General features: G+C 40.2%; 1 protein-coding gene across 5 annotated transcripts; it reads left to right on the top strand.

The window, feature by feature from the left end:
- Positions 1-6,447: 6,447 nt before the first annotated feature.
- On the top strand, positions 6,448-21,939 carry LOC109075272 (elastin-like). 5 transcript variants are annotated; one of them, XM_042711131.1, is made up of 28 exons: positions 6,448-6,634; positions 7,598-7,828; positions 7,970-7,981; positions 8,058-8,225; positions 8,380-8,406; positions 8,509-8,697; positions 8,899-8,925; positions 9,055-9,195; positions 9,298-9,360; positions 9,534-9,644; positions 9,810-9,887; positions 10,091-10,297; positions 10,393-10,479; positions 10,584-10,631; positions 10,739-10,789; positions 10,885-10,917; positions 11,005-11,091; positions 11,359-11,616; positions 11,710-11,736; positions 12,003-12,215; positions 12,311-12,340; positions 13,214-13,468; positions 13,560-13,589; positions 13,713-13,763; positions 14,323-14,496; positions 21,555-21,584; positions 21,676-21,726; positions 21,800-21,939. In XM_042711131.1, the coding sequence occupies exons 1-25, from the start codon at positions 6,496-6,498 to the stop codon at positions 14,493-14,495; spliced, it is 2,736 nt and encodes a 911-aa protein (XP_042567065.1). In that variant the 5' UTR covers positions 6,448-6,495; the 3' UTR covers position 14,496; positions 21,555-21,584; positions 21,676-21,726; positions 21,800-21,939. The 5 variants fall into 5 exon arrangements, with proteins under 5 accessions (XP_042567065.1, XP_042567068.1, XP_042567067.1 ...); XM_042711134.1 differs by having other exon boundaries at positions 10,414-10,479; XM_042711133.1 differs by lacking the exon at positions 7,970-7,981.
- The last annotated feature ends 845 nt before the right edge of the window (positions 21,940-22,784 follow it).

Consider the following 22,784-nt stretch of genomic DNA (forward strand, 5'->3'; position numbering starts at 1 on the left):
TCCTGGGATGTGGAGAGGAGAGTACTGGAGGCCATACGAGAGAGAGAGGTGCCAAGGGGGTGCCCAGAGGGTAGACTTTGCGTGCCAGCTGTGCTGCGCCCTGAAGTCCTCCGGTGGGGGCATTCATCCAAGTTAGTCTGCCATCCTGGGGTTCGGAGATCACTGGCTGCCATCCGCCAGCGATTCTGGTGGCCATCCATGGCCCAGGACGTCAGGCAGTTTGTGTTTGCCTGCCCAGTTTGCGCCCAGAACAAGAGTTCTAATCAGCCTCCTGTTGGTCTGCTTCACCCCTTACCCATCCCCTCCCGCCCCTGGTCACACATAGCCCTTGACTTTGTCACTGGTCTTCCACCATCGAGGGGTAACACCGTAGTATTGACGGTGTTGGACCGCTTCTCTAAGGCAGCCCATTTCATCCCCCTTCCCAAATTGCCTTCAGCTAAGGAGACAGCTCAAGTGGTGGTTGACCACATCTTCCGGATTCATGGCCTTCCGGTGGACGTGGTTTCTGATAGGGGGCCACAGTTTGTCTCCCGGTTCTGGAAGGAGTTCTGTCGACAGATCGGGGCCTCTACGAACAAGCTCTCCGCTGCCTGACGTCCCATAATCCGAGTTCTTGGAGCCAACAGTTATCCTGGATTGAATATGCCCATAACTCCTTGTCAGTGGCTGCCACAGGTATGTCCCCATTCCAGTGCTCCATTGGTTTTCAACCTCCTATGTTCCCCCTCACAGGAGCCCGATGCTGCTGTTCCGTCTGCCTTAGCCTTCGTCCGCAGGTGTCGCCGCACCTGGAGGAGGGCTGAGAAAACCTTGGCTCGGGTTTCCAGACGAACCAAAGCAGCGGCTGACCGTCACCGAATTCCTGCTCCCCGCTACGTATGTGGTCAGAGAGTATGGCTGTCTACCAAGGACCTTCCTCTCCGGGTGGCTTCTCGCAAGTTAGCCCCCAGGTTCATTGGGCCATTTCAGATCACCAAGGTATTGAGTCCGGTGGCGCTAAAGCTCAAGTTACCTCCCACACTTGGTCGGGTACACCCAGTCTTTCATGTTTCTCGGGTCAAGCCTGTGTTTCATTCTCACCTTAACTCATCTGCTACTAACCCTCCCCCTCCCCGTCTAGTGGATGGTTCCCCAGTCTTCACTGTCAGAATGTTGCTGGATGTCAGACGTCGAGGTCGGGGATTTCAGTATCTGGTGGACTGGGAGGGATATGGTCCGGATGAGAGGAGTTGGGTCCCGGCTCGGGATATTCTGGATCGGTCACTGATCGAGGACTTCTACCGGCAGCGTGGAGGTTCCTTCCCTGGAGCGCCAGGGGACGCTCCTGGGGAGGGGGGCAATGTCACGTCCCCGGGCTGAATTGTCTGTTTTTCTCTTATAGTGTGTGGGTGTGTGCTTGTGGTTGTTTACACTTACCATGTGCTTCTGTGTCATCGTGGTGCTGGTCTCCGCCCTCTTGTTTCATTATTATTTTGTTATTGGCCACTATCACCTGCTCTGCATTATGTTAATCACTCCTTCTCTATTTAGTCTCCTCTCGTGTGCTGTCTGTTGTCAGATCGTCGTGTTGTGCTCGTTTATGTCTCAGCTCCATCCACAGCTCATGTTTTGCCTGCACAGAGATCGTGCTAGTTTTGTTTTCATCCTTTAGTTTTGTTTTCTCCCTCTTCCTTCTGCTTTCAGGCAGCGCTAATTCTCCTACCCTTCCCTTGCTCGCGATCACCGATCGCCGTCAGTGCTCTTCTTCGCCTCGCTGCCGGTGCGCCACCAGTTCCCCGCTTCAACAGCGCCCCCGCCTCTCTGTCAGTTTATCTCGGCCTTGCTGTGGATTTTCTTAGTGGAATTCGTCCAGGAGGCACTTCGTGAGCTGCTCCGGGCTGTCCTGTACCTGGATAGTTTTTTGTTTACTCTTTTTCCCTTTTTTTGAAATTCAAGCCTGTTAAATAAACTGACCTTTTGGGCACCTGCAACTGAGTCCAAGTCTCGTACTGACAAAAGCACTTAGTGAACAGACTCTCACTGTGCTGAACAGTGCACTATCATTACTTTTTAAATAAAGATATAATTTAACAGCGTTTGGCCAATCGTCTTCCTGACCACAGACTCTACTCTTCTGCACAATGGTAACCCCACAAACTTATACATACCAGAAACCCTTTTAAATTTCAAAATAATAGCCTACACCATTAAACACTAACAGTTATCCCCCTATATTAATATTGAGGAAAAACCCATGAAATAACACTTAATTTTTTTTTTTATTCTCCTTAACAGTCAGAAGCAAAGCATGCTGGGAACTAGAGATCTGCTGAAACTCTGTATGTATGTGTGTACATACATTCAAATTTATATGGGAACATCTATGTGCAATACAAACTCAATAAATGATCAAACAATTCATATTTATTTTTGTCTTCATTTCTAAATATATTTGTATGTATAAATATATAGCCATGCATTGTCAGTGCATATATTGCTGTATATTGAAAAATATAAGCACTAGTTTCCAATATATGGAAATATATTTTATAATATATTGAATTATATTTTACAGTATATTCCCACATAGTTTTGTTCCATAAGGGAAATCTTATTTGTTTCTCTAGTTCTTTTTATTCCACACATTTTCACCACATAACTATGTTCCTCCATCAAATTGTCCATGTAAAACCTTTTCAACCATGTTTTGTGAAAGACAGTAAAATACTTTCTGTCCAGTGGCGGACTCTCTCTCTCTCTCTCTCTCTCTCTCTCTCTCTCCCTCTCTCTCTCTTTCTCTCTCTCTCTCTCTCTTGTTCTCTCTCTCTCTAAAAACACTTTTGACATTTGTTTGAATCAGCTGTCAACCTCTGAATCAGAGTATAACTGGGTCAGCAGATAGTACGCTTATCAGTTTTCACCTATGCCAAACATAGCGCTCAGCTTGATTTAAAACTGTCTGCATATTGGAAATCATGTTCACATGTGATTGTGCTAATATGGGAAACCTTAAATAAAAGACAGAGGGGATTGCCTCTCATCTTAGGATATAGGAGCATCATGTAGTTGTAACAAAGTCCACTGCAGGCAAGCTTGTTGAACCCATGCGCAGCATTTATTTACAAGGCTTGAACTATACAAATAAAAACAAATACCTGACATGATACCAAACCATGAAATAAACTTGAACATGAACATAGGCAAAGACTCACAAGCAGCAGTTACACAAAACAAAGCTGGAAAATGAAACACGAAGACTATATATATATATATATATATATATATATATATATATATATATATATATCAAACAAATGGGGTCACATGCCACAATCCAACCAATGACAGAGGTGAGCTGAGGAACATGAACCAAAGAGAAGGCAGAAAAAAAGACCACATGACAAAACAATAAATCAATGAAAATGTGACACAAGGAACAGGGAATCACATGACTAACAGAGGACATGACTGTGGCAAAACTACAAAATAAAAGACATGAACACATGAACATAAACCAACACCCAAAACCAACCATGACATGTCCCCCATCTAAGGGCGGCTCCCAACGCCCTAACAAAACACCCAAAACAAACAAAGAGTCCAGAAGGGTGGAGGACTGGAGGTAGTCCAGGGGGTGGGATGGAGGTCAGGCCCATGCAGGGGAACTGGACCTGAATCATGACAATGCAGACCTGGGCTGTGGAGCAGTGGCGGTCCTTGACCGTGAAGCGTCAGCAAGTCTGGACCATGGAGTTGAGGTGGGCATGGACCGTGGAGCAGTTGCAGGTCTGGACCAGAAGATGCTACAATCCTGCACAGCCGATGGTTATAAAAACTGCCAGGATTTAAATTCCCGAAGAAATGGGATAACCTTCCACAGGCGAGAATGCGAGACATGGGCGGAACCATAGATATGTAAGGATTGTGGCAACTTCGAATATTCATTATTCAGCTCCAGAGCCCGCTCCAGTCCATGAGTCTGCTCCAGTCTATGAGTCTGTTCCAGAGCCCGCTCCAGTCCATGAGTCTGCTCCAGTCTATGAGTCTGTTCCAGAGCCTGCTCCAGTCCATGAGTCCACTCCAGAGCCCGCTCCAGTCCATGAGTCCGCTCCAGAGACCGCTCCAGTCCATGAGTCTGCTCCAGAGCCCGCTCCAGTCCATGAGTCTGCTCCAGAGCCCGCTCCAGTCCATGTGTCTACTCCAGTCCATGTGTCCGCTCCAGAGCCCGCTCCAGTCCATGAGTCCACTCCAGAGCCCGCTCTAGTCCATGAGTCCGCTCCAGAGCCTGCTCCAGTCCATGAGTCCGCTCCAGAGCCCGCTCCAGTCCATGAGTCTACTCCAGTCCATGAGTTTGCTCCAGAGCCCACTCCAGTTCATGAATCCGCTCCAGAGTCCACTCAAGCCCCAGATCTCAGTCCTGTGTTGGCGCCAGCCTGTGAGTTTCAACTCCGAATATTCATTGATTATTAAGTTGAGTTGACCCTTCCAGTATGGTGGACGTATCACATATAGCGGCCCATAGAAACAGTCGCTAATGAGGCATCTACATATACATGTCTATGGTGGCCATGACGTGGAGAGGCTCTGGCTTGGCAGGCTTGCTGTGAACAAATCCTTACATGACAGTTTGACTACAAAACTTTTTTTTCTTCTTTTTTTAAATCTCAGAATAAAGGCAGAAAATATATTTTATAGTTTCTATAGCAACCCCTTCTCAGAATGGCTAGCAATGTACTAGCAGCCACATGACAATTCACTAAAAACACTCAAGATGCTTTAAAAATAAAATCACAGCAACATTCTAGTAAAGCTTTGCACAGAAAGACACCAATTACATTTTCAGAAAGAAAATATCTGGTCCTATATGTTATGATGCAAATTTATTATATATTTATATAAATATATATATTTTACAACTAGCACATGCCTTTAAATATTTAGTTGTGGATGCTTTCTCCACGGGATCATTGCACAGTTATGGACATGGATGTTGTTTACTTTAGTGGCTTGGAAAGTAAAGACCATTCATTCATTCTTTATTTTTAATTACTGAGATATGTTTCTTGCCAACACTTCCCGTCTGAACCTCCAAACACACACACAGAGACACACACACACAGTTTAATTTAGTGGTTTGGAAATGTACATGATTTTACATTGAATTCAAAAAAGAGTCTATCAGTAGAGGAATGACCTAATCTTATTTCTTGCCAATAGCTTGAAACACAACTAGTGCTTGAACGCAGACTTTTTGGAAAAATTCCTCCAGACCAAACAAGGAGTGCTAGACAATCTGGGTTTAAAACTCAGCAAGGGGTGGGGGGTGGGGAATATGGTACCTTTTCAGGAGACCCCCTTGGTTTCTTTACAAAATCTTGACACAAACTGCCATAATGTATGTATAATACGCAAGAATATAACAATCCAATGGGCAGTTGCATACAGGTAACAACCCACGAGAGCAAGTGACCATATGGAGTGATACCTTTGGAGAAGAAACAATATCATAAAACATGAAAAAAAAATCAATTATAATTAGTGACTGTCAAGATTCAGAAAGATTTTAAGCTAGTGAATGACATTTACAGCAGCTTTAGTGTAATGTGTGACTCATACTTCTATTGTCAAATCTTCTGGATGTCATTCAGCCTAAAAGATTGTTTAAAGTTTGAATTACATTACAATAAATTGCCTATTAAGGAGAGAAACAACTTAATTATGAAAAGGCCATTTATGTATCGGTCCCTCTTGTAAGCCTCTATTCTCAGAGGTCACACTGAACCGTTAAGGATGCACCATTATTTCAAAAGTCTTCATGATTTAGCCATCAACATTCCAGTTGGATCTAAAGGTTTTGAGGCTACAGGGGTTATTAAAATCTGTGTTGTCAGCCTTCAATAATGTGTTCCAACACACACCCATGCAGTGTTTTTTTCCATTACATACATGATTTCATGTGTTCTTCTGGGACTCATGCATTTATAACAATAGTGATCCCTGGAGCCTGGCCAAATGACTTTAAACCTCAGAGGTGAGCATTCTTCCTTTTTGAATGATTGAATGAAGGGTCTGGTCCTTAAATGTTATTTACACCCCCATAGCTTGAAACAATATATATTGTAATAACCTTAGCTGGAGTGATTTCTTACTGCTTTTGATTGGATAATAAAGAAAAACTCTCCATGAGAATATCTGGCAGACGTTTCTCTTGGTGAGGTAGATGTTAAGAGAGAGAGAGAGATTTTCCCTCTCTCCCTATCCCAAATATCTGTCTTTATTTTTTGGCCAATGCTTTGACTCATGTTGGCAGAGGTGACCCAAATAAATGCACTAACACTAGTCATTTAGGGGGTTAGGGGTTGGGTTAGGATAAAAAAAAAAAACGTAATGTACAAGACCCAAGTGTGCTAGTTTCCCTTATAACGTAGTGTTCCTCCATCCTTACTTTCTTTTTTTTCTCTTTTACACTGACCCCCCACCCCTTATCCTTCTTGTTCATGACATGGGTGTGCAATGATTTGCTTTTGGGGGATAAAACCCACAGTTTGGGAGTGGAGAGGGATATTACAGAGCAGGATGGCCTGGAGTAAGGTACCTCTGCTCTTGCATGGATTTCTCCTGCTGGTTCTGTGTAAACCCTGCCTTCAAGGAGGTAAGGTCTCTCCAAACTCATTTGGCTTTTTCTTTCTTATTGCATTACAGGTGTATTGCAGTTTTGGCAATAGCATCACACTCTTTTAAAATTAGTAGAACACTGCTGACAGTGTATGCGCTTAGTGTCTATATTCTGAATGTTCTAGATACAGGTAAAGCATGGATGAATAAAAAAAGTAAGCAAGTTGAATTAAAAGTGCTGTACTGACGAAATGCTGTGGTGCATTGTTGCAGCATGGTTTACTGTGTCAATGAAATTTGAATCAGGTATTGTTCCTGCATGATCTTTAAATCTTAATACTTAAAAACTATAGTATTTTATATTACTTTTTTATTTTTGGATAAAACTAAATATTAGTGAAGTATGTAACATATCAGTGAAACATGATGCATTTGCATTTGGTTTAAGTTTTCAATGTAATTTTAAGTTTAATTTGATGTAATCACAAATAGTATTCCATAAATCCAGGTGGATTTTTAATTTGTAAAAATGTAATTTTTTTTGTAAGGATTTACTTACAAAAGGATTGACTTAGTCACTGTTTATGTTTATGGATATGGTTTCCACTTCTCATTTTTTATTCAGGCATAAGGAAAGATCTGAGAAGTTCTAATCCAGATCATATATCATATATTAACAACCTACAAGCTTTTCTCAGTGGGTTTGTAGAACAGACTAGTTCTAAGCTCTTGTAAAAGGTCAAGTGTAGGATGTTGTTCTTCATATGAATCACAACCATTCTCTGTTCCTCTGTGCCTCCACATTAAACATTAAGGCAAGAGGACACAGAAACTCATGTGGTAATGCATTCGGTGCTGTTTGCAGGTTGGGTAATGTAATGACGTTTTAGAAAATATTCTCTTTATTCTCCTCATATCAATTTGTTTCCTTATTTCTTTATCCTGCACACTTTCTTGCACAGGACATAAGGAATTTACTAATGTTCCCTTTCTTTCTCAGGAATCTATATACCAGCTGGTGCAGGGGGAGGAACTGGAGCTGGATTAGGGGGTGGTCTTGGAACTGGAGCTGGACTTGGTGCTGGAACAGGTCCAGGAGGTGGATTTGGTGCTGGTATCAGAAGTGTTGGGCCAGGAGTTAGTTCTGGAGGAGTTGGAACAAGATTAGGTCCAGGTGCTGGTCCTGGTGGTCTTGGAATAGGACCAGGAACTGGCATAAGACCTGGAACTGGTGAGAGTTTACATTTATTCTTAAACATTTCATGTGTAATTAGTGTCCTTAGCTTCCATATCAGTTCTATAACAATCCTTAATAAATTAGCAACTAATAAAAAATATTGTATTGTCGGTGAAATACCTGCTTTCAAACCAGGAAAGACAGGAGGTAAGTGGCTAAATGTCTCTTAATTATTAATTTTAAGTTTGATTAAATTAATATTTACTTGTCCAACTTGGAACAGGTTATGAAGGTGGTGGTCCTGGGGGGCAAGGTATTAGACTGGGTGATGGAGGCCTTGGAGGAGTTTGGCCTGGTGCTGGAGGTCTTGGAGGAATTGGACCTGGTGGTGGAGGGCTTGGTACAGGGGGACTTGGTACTGGTGGATTAGGCACCGGAGGCCTTGGAACAGGTTGATGAATTTTCCATTATATATAATGGTACTATAATGTACCATAAAATGTAATTAACTTAATTAATATTTTGTAATTAACATATCTAACTATTTAGGGGCATGCTATTGAGCCACAATGAATTTGAATTTATGAATTTGATCTTTTTCACAGGGTCAATCATCAAGCCACCTAAAACAGGTGCGATGTAATGCATGCTAAAAGTTGGGATCGATTTTAATAATAAAGATTGGCAGAGACATTGCCTTTACATCAGATGAGAAATTCATTGTGTCAACACAGGAGGATATGGAGGTCTACCAGGAATCGGACCAGGTGGTACAGGTGTTGGTCCTGGATCACTTGCACCTGGAGGAGTTGGTCCTTTTGGCATTGGTCCAGGAGGCATTGGACCGGGAGGAATAGGACCTGGTGGCATTGGACCAGGAAGTGTCGGTCCTGGAGGGATTGGTGCTGGAGGCCTTGGAGCAGGTAATATTTCACAGAATGTAATATTACTAATAAACAATCAAACTTATCTGAACTGTTCCCTATAAGGTTCTGCTAGTCTTTGCTAGGGATTGTAGAATAAATACTGGAAACTTCACTTTTGTTGGTAGGGTGGTAGAGATTTAAATGGTTAATAGACTGAAATCTCAAGCACTTTTTATGTCACTTTTTTTCTGTCTGTAGGTGCTGGTGGCAAACCTCCTAAACTAGGTGAGTGGGAGAAAACTGCATTCAATAAAGTGTTCAAATACACCTGCAATTTCAACTACATACGTTTAGTTAAGCAAATAATGTACTGGTTTGATTAAGGTTTGCATGAGTCTTGCTTTACACAAACAGGTTATGGGGGTATTCCAGGCACTCTTGGAACTGGAGGTCTTGGTGGTAGTGGTGGTCTTGGTGGCTTTGGAGGTTTAGTACCTGGTGGCTTTGGTGTTGGTCCTGGAGCTAGTGGCATTGGCACAAGGGGACCTGGACAAGGTAGAGAAACTAGCAGAGAAACTCAAAAATTAAGTTTCAAATTTAAGCAATCTTTTATAGTAATGTTTCTTACAACAGAGAATTCTATATTGTTTTTGTCAGGTTTGGGCACTGGTGTGGGAGGGTTTGGCCCTGATGCAGTTGGTCCAGTAGGTGCTGGAAGAGGTTAGAAAGTTAATAAAACTAAATATTAGCAATTATATGTGGATATTTAAAAGCTTAATCCTTAATATATTTGGTTTTGTTCTAATATGCATCACTATTTCTAATTAATTCTTATAGCTATATCAGTCAAAAAGCGTTTCAAAATGCATTAAGCTCAGGTGGTCTAAATTTAGGTTATGGTGGGTCTTGGGGTTTTGGTGGTGGACCATTTGGAACAGGAAGTCTTGGAGCAGGTGCTATTCCTCTTACACCTGGAGGTGCTGGAACAGGCTACCCATCAGGTGGTAAGAATATACTACATTTCCTCATATGCTGTAGACATGAAATAATAACATAAACAAAAAAAAGGGATAAATTTAAAGATGACCAGTGGAAAGTCATCATATTTTGAGGGGGTTAAATTAAAAAGGAATATTATCTGCTGCTTTAAAAATGGAATTTGTTTTTAGGTAGCTATAGTGGATTTGGTGGGCCTGGAGGTCTTTATCCTGGAGCTGGAACAACTGGTCAGAAACCGCCAAAACCAGGTAAAGCTAGATCTATGGACATGGGCATTGACTTAAATAAAGGTGTGATATTTGATTACTTTGTAACTTGTGGAATGAAACAAATCTTTATTAAATTGTCACTATTTTAAATAATAGAAAAACACTTTTTTACAAAAAGAAAAAAAAGGGGGAAAAAATTTAAACTGCACTAAAGCATGTTGTATTTGATCCTTGTGTAATAGGAATTGGACCTGGAGGTGCAGGAACTGGTCCAGGTGGCACAGGACTTGGACCTGGTGGCGTGGGAGTTCTGCCTGGAGGTGTAGGAATTGGACCAGGTGGCACAGGAATTGGACCAGGTGGAGCTGGAGTTGGGCCTGGAGGTGTAGGAATTGGAACTGGCGGTACTGGAACTGGAATTGTAGGAGCAGGAGTTGCACCTGGTGGAGGTAGGTTTTGAGGGCCATAAATCTTAAGCTACTGCTGTTTGCAGTTGCTTGCAACTTTTCACCTTTGCAACTTTTCAATTTGTTATGGCTTCCAGCACCTTTTCTCCCACAAACAGGTTTACCAGGAATTGGGACAGGCACTGGGGGCAAAGTCGGAAAGACTGGGAAGGCACCAGTGCCAGGTAACTCTGTCTATTGATGGAGCTCCCCTTTTGTTGGAATAGTTTTATCAAATCTTTGACAAGAAAGCATTATTTTATATTTTCTCTTTCTGCAAACAAACAAGGTGTTGGGATTCCTGGGCTATACCAAGGGGGTATAGTTCCTGGACAAGGTGAGTGACTGAAATATTAGAAATATGACAGTTATAAGATAAGATTTTCCACTGTTTCTAGAATATTCATACACATATGACATTTACATATTTGTTTTTATATGTAGGTTTTGGCGGTAGAGGCATTCTGCCAGGTGTAGCAACGGGATCTCAAACTGGTAAGCTTTATGTGGTTTATAGTTTTATAATTGATAGCTTTATCCAGCAATTAAAATGTTTTCTGAAGCTTTGTCTTCTATTTTATTGTTTATAGGGCTGCTTGGTCAAGGTGCACTTGGAGCTAATGGTAAAATAAATTACTGAGAGAACAATTCTTTCAATAAAATGTATCAAAACTACTTCTAACAGAGCTTATTTGTCTTTTCTTTTGCAGGAGGCCGCGATGGATTTGGTCAACAAATACCAGGCGTGTTCTCCTTTGGTGATATAAGATATCCTCTTATATCACAAAGGTCTGGAGGTAGTATATTTTTATCCATTTTTGTTAACATTTTAGATCAACTTATATATAAATTATACTTGTCAGCCAATTAAATTAGCTTCTCATTATTTAAAATCAATTTATTTACTGTATGAGTTTAGAGTTTTAGAGTATTTATGGAAATGTACTTCATTTAAGATATAAGCATGGCAAAATCTCAGGCTAAAGCTGACAAGTATGGTAAGTCATGCAGAAAAGAATTTAAGACTTTCTTAGGAACATTGATATTGCTGACTCTCCTTGCAGGGGCTGGTGGTGTTCCTGGTCTCAGTGGTGGGGTTGGTTTAGGAGGTATACCAGGTGCATTTGGTGTTCCAAGTATGGGTGGCATACCTGGTGCGGGTGGTGTGCCAGGCATAAATGGCATACCTGGAGCAGGAGGTGTGCCAGTAATAGGAGCTGTTCCAGGTACAGCTGTAATACCAGGTGTTGGAGTAATTCCTGGAGCTGGCGGTGCAACTCCTGGTGTCCTTTATCCAGGAGCTGGTGGTACCTATCCTGGGGGTAAATTTATTACAAACTGAGAAATATTTAGGGATTATCTAAAAACACTGAAATTTACTCGTCTTATAATATCCATGGATTGTCTCTCATTAGGAACTGGGGCAAAAGCTCGAAAGTATGGTAAGAAAACTTACAGATTCATGTCATATACAATTACCTGGCTGACAACTGTCTCTTTCATGGAAAAATGATAGGTGTAAAGAAATGACAGTAGATATCAGGGGGAATCCAAATCTTTAATATTAAGCCTTGTAAAAAATCAGTTAAAGCAGAAAAAGACAAATTAAACATGAAAAAAGCTTATTTTTCTGGATTGACGTTTATCATGCAGCATATATAAAAACAGAGGTTCATCTTTATTTCTCTGTAATAATTTTTTTTTCTAGTTTCAGGGATAGGAACTGGTGGACTTCCTGGTTCTGGAGTGGGTGGTCTTGGAACTGGTGGACTTCCTGGTTCTGGTTTGGGAGTGGGTGGTCTTGGAACTGGTGGACTTCCTGGTTCTGGTTTGGGTGGTCTTGGAACTGCAGGACTTCCTGGTTCTGGTTTGGGAATTGGTGGCCTTGGCACTGGTGGAATCCCTGGACTTGGTCCTGAAGGTATCCAGAAAAATTTATTTGAAAATTACCTTGTATTGTTGTTGAAAGTTATTATCATTAACAGCACGATTATCTACTTTTCTGCCATATTTTAGGATATGCTGCAGCCAAAGCAAGAAAATATGGTACGACTTTACATTTTGCATTTTACAATGAAATACATTTTGGTAACGGCAAATCATCAGTAATGTCATTATAATAGTCTTCACTGTGTCCATAAATACACATTTTTGCTCTAGCACAGGGGTAGCCAACCCTGCTCCTGGAGAGTTACAGTACCTTAGCTCCAACCCTAATCAAACACACCAAAACCAAGGTGCTGAGGATTACTTGACAATTGCAGGAAAGTGTGTTTGAACAGGGATTTTTTCATATTTCCAATCCTGATCATAAGGCTGAGTTTCGTCAAAATTTCAGTTTGGCTCTTTTTAAATTACTTTTAAACTTTTATAATTTTAAAGGAGTAGTTCACTTTCAGAATAAAAATTCTGTCATCATTTACTCACTCACCACTTGTTCTAAACCTGTATGAGTTTCTTTCTTCTGTTAAACACAAAAGAAGATATTCTGAAAAATTATTTCCAAAGTAGAAAAAAAAATTAATACTATGGAAGTCAATGGTGCTTTTCAACTGTTCAGATCCCAACATTTTTCAAAATATCCTCTTTTGTGTTCAACAGAAGAAAGAAACTCCTACATGTTTGAAAAAGGTGTGGGGTGAGTAAACGATGACAGAATTCATTCTGAAAGTGAAATACTCCTTTAACATGCCTCTTTATGATTTATTATATGTTGTATACCCAACATCTGGGTTCCTCAACTAATGTCCCACAAACCAAATGCAATCCTAATAATTTTTTACATAAAATCACAGTGTCATTTATCACTGTGCTCAGATTTTATGATTTTATTTCATATATAATTTGTGAAATTCTAGTCACAGTAACAGAACCTTAAGAAATGTAAGACATTGATATTCACTGATAAATCCTTTGTAGCCCATCTTGGACGTCCTGGTGGGACTTTAGGTACTGGAGGATTGCCAGGTGGAGCAGCTGGTGTGTCTGGTGTTGGACTTGGTGGACTACCTGGTGTAGGTCTTGGGAGTGGTGGACAACCTGGAGGCGGACTTGGAGGGCTACCTGGAGGTGGACTTGGTGGATTACCTGGTGGAGGAACTGGTGGACTACCTGGTGGTGGAGTTGGTGGTCTTCCTAGCAGTGGTGCTGGAGGACTCCTCGGCTCTGGAATTGGTACCAAATCATACAATCATATTATAAAACAAAAGTTTACATTAATGAAGTGAGGTCATATTTACTAATTAAAAACTCTGATGCTTTGCAGGATATGCAGAGGCAAAAGCTCGTAAATATGGTAAAACAACCTTTAATCCTTCAACAAACTGCACTGTTAAATGAATTATGATTTTATTTATTCCATTTATCATCCAAACTTTATTGTAGCTTACAACCTTAAATATTATATTTATTTTTCTAGGTCTGCTTGGTGGAGGTGCTGCTTTAGGCCCAGGCACTGGATTAGCTGCAGGTATTCCAGGTGTATTACCAGGCACTGGTGTCAGAATAGTTGGGGCAGGGGGTATACCCTGGCATGGATTAATGCACAGGCTTGCATAGGCTGCAGCCTAGGGGCCCCACGTGTGCAGGGGGCCTCGGATTGGCCAGACATTTTTTTTTTACTTAAGCGCGAACCAGGCACGGCACGGCGCATCATTCCAGTTTCCAGTTTGGATGGGCCAGACAAATTGTGAATGTTAAATTTAAAATGTTATCCAATCACTGTTTAACCTAATAAAAATTACTGACTAATATACTGTTAAATTATCTGTGAGTATACATAATATAGATTTTAATATTTTGTTGATCTTTGAATATTTTGTTGCATTGTAAAAAGTTTCGGTGCATAGGACGGACCTATCCGCAATCGCTCTCCATGGTTCTGACCAAAGAAGAGCGCTTTGGAATCTCCATTACCCATCATACCTGGGCTGCGTTTCCCGATAACGCTGTCTCTTAGTGCGCTATGAAGACTCTTAAGGTATAACTTAACTAAAGGTATACTACCACTAAAGGTATACCATTGCTAGGTGTCTTCAGGGCTATCATCCACTTGCGAGGCAGAGGCGCTCTCCTAGCAACGGCACTGGTCGCGTTAGCACCCTGGGGTGGCAGAGACGAAGATGTGCTAGGTGATGTGGATCTCAGCTCTCTTCATCTCCTGGTTGCAGCGATGACTCTGAGACTGTACGTGCGCGTTTAAGGTACCTAAACAACGATGGTTGCAACAGGGCTGAGGGCTGGGTTGGAAAATTTGTGACGTCATTACGTTTTTTAAGTCAAGTCAAGTCACCTTTATTTATATAGCACTTTAAACAAAAAAAAAGATTGTGTCAAAGCAACTGAACAACATTAATTAGGAAAACAGTGTGTCAATAATGCAAAATGACAGTTAAAGTCAGTTCATCACTGAATTCAGTGATGTCATCATGCAGCTCAGTTCAGTTTAAATTGTATCTGTGCAATAATTTGCAATCAAGTCAACGATGTCGCTGTAAATGAAGTGTCCCCAACTAAGCAAGCCAGAGGCGACAGCGGCAAGGAACCAAAACTCCATCGGTGACAGAATGGAGAAAAAACCTTGGGAGAAACCAGGATCAGTCGGGGGCCAGTTCTCCTCTGACCAGACGAAACCAGCAGTTCAATTCCAGGCTGCAGCAAAGTCAGATTGTGCAGAAGAATCATCTGTTTCCTATGGTCTTGTCCCGGTGGTCGTCTGAGACAAGGTCTTTACAGGGGATCTGTCTCTGGGGCTATAGTTGTCCTGGTCTCCGCTGTCTTTCAGGGCTGTAGAGGTCCTTTCTAGGTGCTGATCCACCATCTGGGCTGGATACATACTGGATCCGGGTGACTGCAGTGACCCTCTGACTTGGATACAGACTGGATCTGGTGGCTATGGTGACCTCGGAATAAGAGAGAAACAGACTAATATGAGCATAGATGCCATTCTTCTAATGATGTAGCAAGTACATTGGGTGTTATGGGAAGTGTTCCCGGTTCACCTAATTAGTGCAACCTAAAAATTCTTTAACAGATTTGGATATTAGAAGTGTATTAGTATGTTATGTGTAAGCCAGGTTAAAGAGATGGGTCTTTAATCTAGATTTAAACTGCAAGAGTGTGTCTGCCTCCCGAACAATGTTAGGTAGGTTATTACAGAGTTTGGGCGCTAAATAGGAGAAGGATCTGCCACACGCAGTTGACTTTGATATTCTAGGTATTATCAAATTGCCAGAGTTTTGAGTACGCAGCGGACGTGGAGGACTATAATGTAACAAGAGCTCATTCAAATACTGAGGTGCTAAACCATTCAGGGCTTTATAAGTAATAAGCAAGATTTTAAAATCTATACGATGTTTGATAGGGAGCCAGTGCAGTGTTGACAGGACCGGGCTAATATGATCATACTTCCTGGTTCTAGTAAGAACTCTAGCTGCTGCATTTTGGACTAACTGGAGTTTGTTTACTAAGCGTGCAGAACAACCACCCAATAGAGCATTACAATAGTCATTAGGATTAACATTTCTGCATTTGACACTGAGAGCATAGGCCGTAATTTAGATATATTTTTGACATGGAAAAATGCAGTTTTACAAATGCTAGAAATGTGGCTTTCTAAGGCAAGGTTGCTATCAAATAGCACACCTAGGATCCTAACTGATGACGAAGAATTGACAGAGCAGCCATCAAATCTTTGACAGCGTTCTAGGTCATTACATGCAGAGCTTTTAGGTCCTATAATTAACACCTCTGTTTTTTCAGAATTTAGCAGTAAGAAATTACTCGTCATCCAGTTTTTTATATTGACTTTTGTTTTTTTTGGTTTTTGAAGTTGGTATTTTTTGGTAGTCCGGTTTTTAATATAGAGCTGAGTATCATCAGCATAACAGTGAAAGCTAACACCGTGTTTCCTGATGATATTTCCCAAGGGTAACATATAAAGCGTGAAGATGAACTGATCCTTGAGGTACTCCATACTGCACTTGTGAACGATATGATACCTCTTCATTCACTGCTACGAATTGATGGCGGTCATATAAGTATGATTTAAACCATGCTAATGCACTTCCATTAATGCCAACAAAGTGTTCTGGCCTATGTAAAAGAATAGTGTGGTCAATAGTGTCGAACGCAGCACTAAGATCCAATAGCACTAATAGAGAGATACAACCACGATCAGATGATAAGAGCAGGTCATTTGTAACTCTAAGGAGAGCAGTCATTACCAATCAAAACGCACGTTTATTTAAATGCAATGTGTGGATTTTTACACCGATCTCACAGTAATTCGTACATATATTACTAGGTGGCTTATTCGTTCGAATGACCACACCTAACCCCACCCCCTAAACCTTACCCTCACATAAATCGAGCTACACGAAACGCAAATCACAGTGCAAATAAAAGAGTACAAAACATTAATATGAAAACGACCTTTTGCCGATGGGGCGCAATTGTAGTATACGCTCTGATGGGTCGTATTTCAGGGATTTGGACAAACAACCTATACGAGCGTATTAGTTGGAGGACAGGTTGCTTTTCTAGTATCTTGGACAGAAAAAGGAGATTCGAGATCGGTCTATAATTAACTAGTTCTTTGGGGTCAAGTTGTGGTTTTTTGATGAGAGGCTTAATAACAGCCAGTTTGAATGTTTTGGGGACATATCCTAATAACAATGAGGAATTAATAATAGTCAGAAGAGGATCTATGACTTCTGGAAGCACCTCTTTTAGGAGCTTAGATGGAAAAGGGTCTAACATACATGTTGTTGGTTTAGATTATTTAAAGTTTTTATAATTTTCTTCCTCTCCTATAGTAGAGAATGAGTGAAACTGTTCCTCATGGGATCTATAGTGCACTGTCTGATGTGATACTGTAGCTGATGGCTGCATGGTTACAATTTTATCTCTAATAGTATCGACTTTAGAAGTAAAGTAGTTCATAAAGTCATTACTGCTGTGATGTTGGGAAATGTCAACACTTGTTGATGCTTTATTTTTTGTTAATTTAGCCACTGTATTGAATAAATACCTGGGGTTATGTTTGTTTTCTTCTAAAAGAGACGAAAAGTAATCAGATTTAGCAGTTTTTAATGCTTTTCTGCAAGATGGGTTACTTTCCCTCCAAGTAATACGAAATACCTCTAGTTTTGTTTTCCTCCAGCTGTGCTCCATTTTCCAGGCTGCTCTCTTTAGGGTGCGAGTGTGCTCATTATACCACGGTGTCAGACTGTTTTCCTTAACCTTCCTTGAGCGTAAAGGAGCAACTGTATTTAAAATGCTAGAAAAGAGAGAGTCCATAGTTTCTGTTACATAATCAAGTTGTTCTGAGGTTTTGAATATGCTAAGGAATTGGGATACATCAGGAAGATTACTTACAAAGCAGTCTTTTGTGGTAGAAGTGATGGTTCTACCATACTTGTAACAAGAAGTAGAATTTACAGTTTTAGCTATATGAAGTTTGCACAAAACTAAATTTTGGCTGCATAATTTCAACACCATCAACATCAATTCCAAGTGACAGTATTAAATCTAGAGTATGATTTCGACAATGAGTATGTCCTGAGAAGTGTTGTCTAACCCCAATAGAGTTCAGAATGTCTATAAATGCTGATCCCAATGCATCTTTTTCATTATCAACATGGATATTAAAATCACCAACAATTAAAACTTTATCTGCAGCCAGCACTAATTTGGATGTAAAATTAGCAAACTCTTTAATAAAGTCTGTATGGTGCCCTGGTGGCCTGTATACAGTAGCCAGCACAAACATCACAGGGGATTTATCATTAACATTTGTTTGTCTGGATAATGTTATATTAAGCACCAATACTTCAAACGAGTTATACTTGAAGCCTGCCCTCTGAGAAATCCTGAAAACATTGTTATAAATTGAAGCAACACCTCCCCCTTTACCTTTTGGACATGGCTCACGTTTATAACAGTAATCTTGGGGTGTAGACTCATTTAAAATAATGTAATCATCAGGTTTTAGCCAGGTTTTTGTCAAAGGAGAGTGCATTTAGATTATGATCAGTGATCATATTATTTACAAAAAGTGCTTTCGTAGAAAGGGACCTGATATTCAATAAGCCAAGCTTTATCATTTGTTTATCCGTATTACATGTTTTTTATTTGTTGAACCTCAATTAAATTGTTGCTCTTAAATTGGTTTGGATGTTTTTTGTATTTTCAAGCCCGGGGAACAGACTCAGTCTCTATAGTGTGATATCTAGGTGAAAGAGTCTCTATGTGCTGAGAATTAACTGACTTCTGTGACTGGAGGCGGCTAGCAGATGGTCGGTGTAGCCAGTCTGTCTGCTTCCTGACCTGGGCCCCAGTTAGTCAAGTACAAACTCTAAGACTATGTGCCATATTTCTAGAGAGAAGAGCGGCACCACCCCAGGAGGGATGAAGACCGTCTCTTTTCAACAGGTCAGGTCTTCCCCAAAAGTTCGTCCAATTGTCTATGAAACCTATGTTATTCTGCGGGCACCACTTAGACATCCAGCCATTGAGTGATGACAATCTGCTATGCATCTCATCACCACGATAAGCAGGGAGGGGACCAGAGCATATTACAGTGTCTGACATCATGCTTGCAAGTTCACACACCTCTTTAATGTTATTTTTAGTGATCTCCGACTGGCGAAGTCGAACATCATTAGCGCCGGCGTGAATAACAATCTTACTGTATTTACGTTTAGCATTAGCCAGCACTTTTAAATTTGCTAAGATGTCAGGCGCTCTGGCTCCCGGTAAACATTGGACTATGGTGGCTGGTGTCTCTATTTTCACATTCCGTACAATAGAATCGCAAATAACTAGAGCACTTTCATCAGGTTTCTCAGTGGGTGCATCACTGAGTGGGGAGCACCTGTTTAATATTTTGATCGGAACAGAAGAGTGGTGTTTAGACCCACGACTATGCCGCCTCACAGTCACCCAGCTGCCCTGCTGCAAAGGCCCTGTTACCGTAATCGAACAATGTACAGGACTCACTGAGCTAGACTCATCCAAAGCTGTATCTAGAGCCCTCACATTCTTACTGTCCTCAATTAAAGTTTGGATGTGTGTCTCTAATTCTGAAATCTTCTCTGTCAGCCTAACTATTTCCCTGCATTTATCACATGTGAATCCCTCATCACCGACAGAGATAGATAAACTATACATGTGGCATTGACATTCTTACTGTCCTCAATTAAAGTTTGGATGCGTGTCTCTAATTCTGAAATCTTCTCTGTCAGCCTAACTATTTCCCTGCATTTATCACATGTGAATCCCTCGTCACCGACAGAGATAGATAAACTATACATGTGGCAAGCAGTGCAAATAACAATAGCAGGAGAAGCCATTACTCACCGTGCTTGATGAAAGATTCTTACCACAGTTGTTTGATGAACTTGTGAAAAACCGGAGAGAGAGTAGCGAGAGAGAGGAGAGGGGGAAAGAAAACAGCGATAGGCATGAATGGAAACGCTAATGACAAGCTAACTAGTGCTAACGCCATGCAGGTGCACTGCACTCGCGGATTTAAAATAAAAGTGAAAGATCAAATTAATCAGATTAGATTGATAGATAATATCAGAAATATGGTGGGAATTAAGTTACATTTTATCACTTTAAACAACAGAGAGTGATAGTAATATAAAGATTCTACAGAAAAACAAAGCTACACGGAGCTATGATCAAAAAACAGCAGCAAGGCAAGCAGGAAGCAGGAATAACACTGTCCAATTTAATTTATTCAATGTTGATTATGAAAGTGAGCATGCAGCATGAGAAAGATATGATACATCATGAGATGCGCAATATGTCTGGAGACATGGGTAAAACATTTTGACTACTTCATTAAGTTTTGTTTTGTAGTCTCTTTTTTTTTTTTTAAAGATTTTCGTTTTGTATAAATTGGATCTTAATTTTGATCAATGTTTTATCAACCAATTGCCTGTATTTAATAAATAAGAATATCTGCTATTCTTTCCACTTACACCTCTGTTTATGTTAGTTTTGGTTGTGCTGCCAGTGTTTTTGATCATAATTAAATGGTTGATTCTAAGCACTGGGCCTTGTTTGTATTTGTGGTTTGTTTGTAATGTTCAATTTTTCATTTTACCTATGTGGTGGTAATTGTCTTACTGCTGTGGTCCACCACTTGAAGGAATGTAAAGAAAACACTGTAGTGTTGGCTGTCTCAATGTGTGTGTATGCCAGTTCCCTGTAGTTGCATATGGTCATTTATGGCACTAAATAATTTTTTTTTTTTTGGGGGGGGGGGGGGGCTCACACAAAGAGCAGCCTAGGGGCCCCTGACCACCTAAAACCACCCCTGGGTATACCAGGAATTGGGGCTGGACAAGGAGGTGTCCCTGGTGTGGGTTATGGTCCAGGAGCTGTACCTGGTGGTGGCCTTGGACCTGGTAGTGTTTCTGGAAGTCCATTTGGACCTGGAGGTAAATCACTTCAAATACTGGACTCATCAAATTTGTTCAAAACTGAGGAATTTTGCAACATTGACACTGTTATTGAACTGAACTGAATCAACACTGAACTGACTCAAACTGAATAACGGACACCACTCTCTTCAGTAGAGCTGCTTATAGCTGAATTGAACTTGTTTCATAATGAATGAACTTTACACAGTTACCATCACTGAACTGACTGGTGCTGAATAATGACACTATTGTCTTGCTACAGCTGCTTTACAGCAGAATTTGGATTTGCCTCATTTTTGAAGTTTCCATCACTGATTCTGTTACTTTCCTATTTAAAACTGCAACGCTGCTTTGAAACAATCTCTATTATATAAAGCGCTATAAAAATAAAGGCAACTTGAATAAACATTATACCCTATTTTTACAAACTTTTCTTTGGAGTGTAGTTTTCTCTAACCCAACACATTCTTGAGCAGTATTTTTGATACTCTGCTCTACTTTCTCTGTAGCTCACCAGTGTGTTCATGCATGACCACATTGGCCTGGGCAATGCTTTTTGAGGTGACATCTTGGAAGTTGTTGGACTAAAAGTTTTTTTTATTTTTTATTATTATTTTTTTTTTATCAGCAGGTAAACAGAGGTAAAGATTTAGATCAGTGAAGGTCCCCATAAAAACATAAACTGGGCTATAAGTTTGTTGCTGTGCTCATATTTGAATACTTTGTGGAAATAAAAAGTTTAAAGTTTCATATAAAGAACTGTACAGGACTGTAGCTTAAACCATTGCTAAATTATATTTCTCTAATGTTGATTTCTTATGTTCTAGGATACTCTGGGGCCAAAGCTCGCAAATATGGTAGGGGTAGGTTAAATAATCTACAAAGTTTAGTATCCATGTAGAAAAATACAAATTATAAATTATATTTTATCTATACATTTTGAAAAAGGGGTTACTGGTGGAGCTGGGGGAACAGGTGGACCAAAGGCCCTAAAATATGGTAGGATATTTTAAACCAATTTGTTCATCATCTCATTTTTTCATCCCCCTCATTCATTTTAATCCATATGTAGGTCCTGGTGGTAGTGGAGGTGCTCCAGGACTTGGACTTGGCACAGGGGCAGGGCCAGTTGGTGGTTATGGTCCAGGGACTGTAGGAGGTCCCGGGTCTGGATTTGCAGGACCAGGACTTCCTGGTAGTGCTGTTGGAGCAGGAAGCAGAGGAGGGTTTGGGCCTGGTTATGGAACAGGTGCTGGAGATAATTTAAACCAGTAGGTCATTTACACAGGAATTATAAAAACTATATTATTAAAACTGTACCTGATCAACTTATCTTTCAAATAATTACATGTAATGTCCAATAGGATATGGACCTGGATCAAAAGCAGTAAATATGGCAAGTTGAAATACACCACATACATGTATATTGCAAGTGCCACTTAATCATTGCTTAATACACTGTACATTCTAATAGTCAAAATTGTTACCAAATATTTTATGAATACAATTATACATATATAATTTAATATTCATCAATGTATTTTTTTTCAATTATATATTCATATTTAATGCACATTGCAAATATTTTAAGAATTAAACAGTGTTTAAAATCAACTTATTATAAACTTAAGGGTAAATACAGTCAAACCAAAAATTATTCAGACACCAGATATAATGTTTGATATTTTTTTACTAGTGGGTGCAGAAAACTAGTTCATTTATGTAAGTGAGTATAGCAAAATAAAGTAAACTCTTATACCCAAAAAATCTTCATACAGTGGACTACCAATTTTTGGGACCAAAAGTTATGCAGACACTTTGACCTGATCATGTTGTACTTAAGTGTTATCTGACATTATTAAGATGAATTTGTTCTGACACAGTTTAACTCTGAGTTCTTGTCATATTTTATTATCATTTTCTAAACTATAGTGAATAAACTGTGATAATGTGTGAAATGTTTAAGGTGTCTGAATAAATTTTGGTTTGACTGAATTAAAAATTTGCCTTGGAATGATACAATATTAACAGAGACTAAACCCATACATACCTTGACA

This window comes from Cyprinus carpio, chromosome A21 (genome assembly GCF_018340385.1).
Source record: "Cyprinus carpio isolate SPL01 chromosome A21, ASM1834038v1, whole genome shotgun sequence".
Classification (NCBI taxonomy): domain Eukaryota; kingdom Metazoa; phylum Chordata; class Actinopteri; order Cypriniformes; family Cyprinidae; genus Cyprinus; species Cyprinus carpio.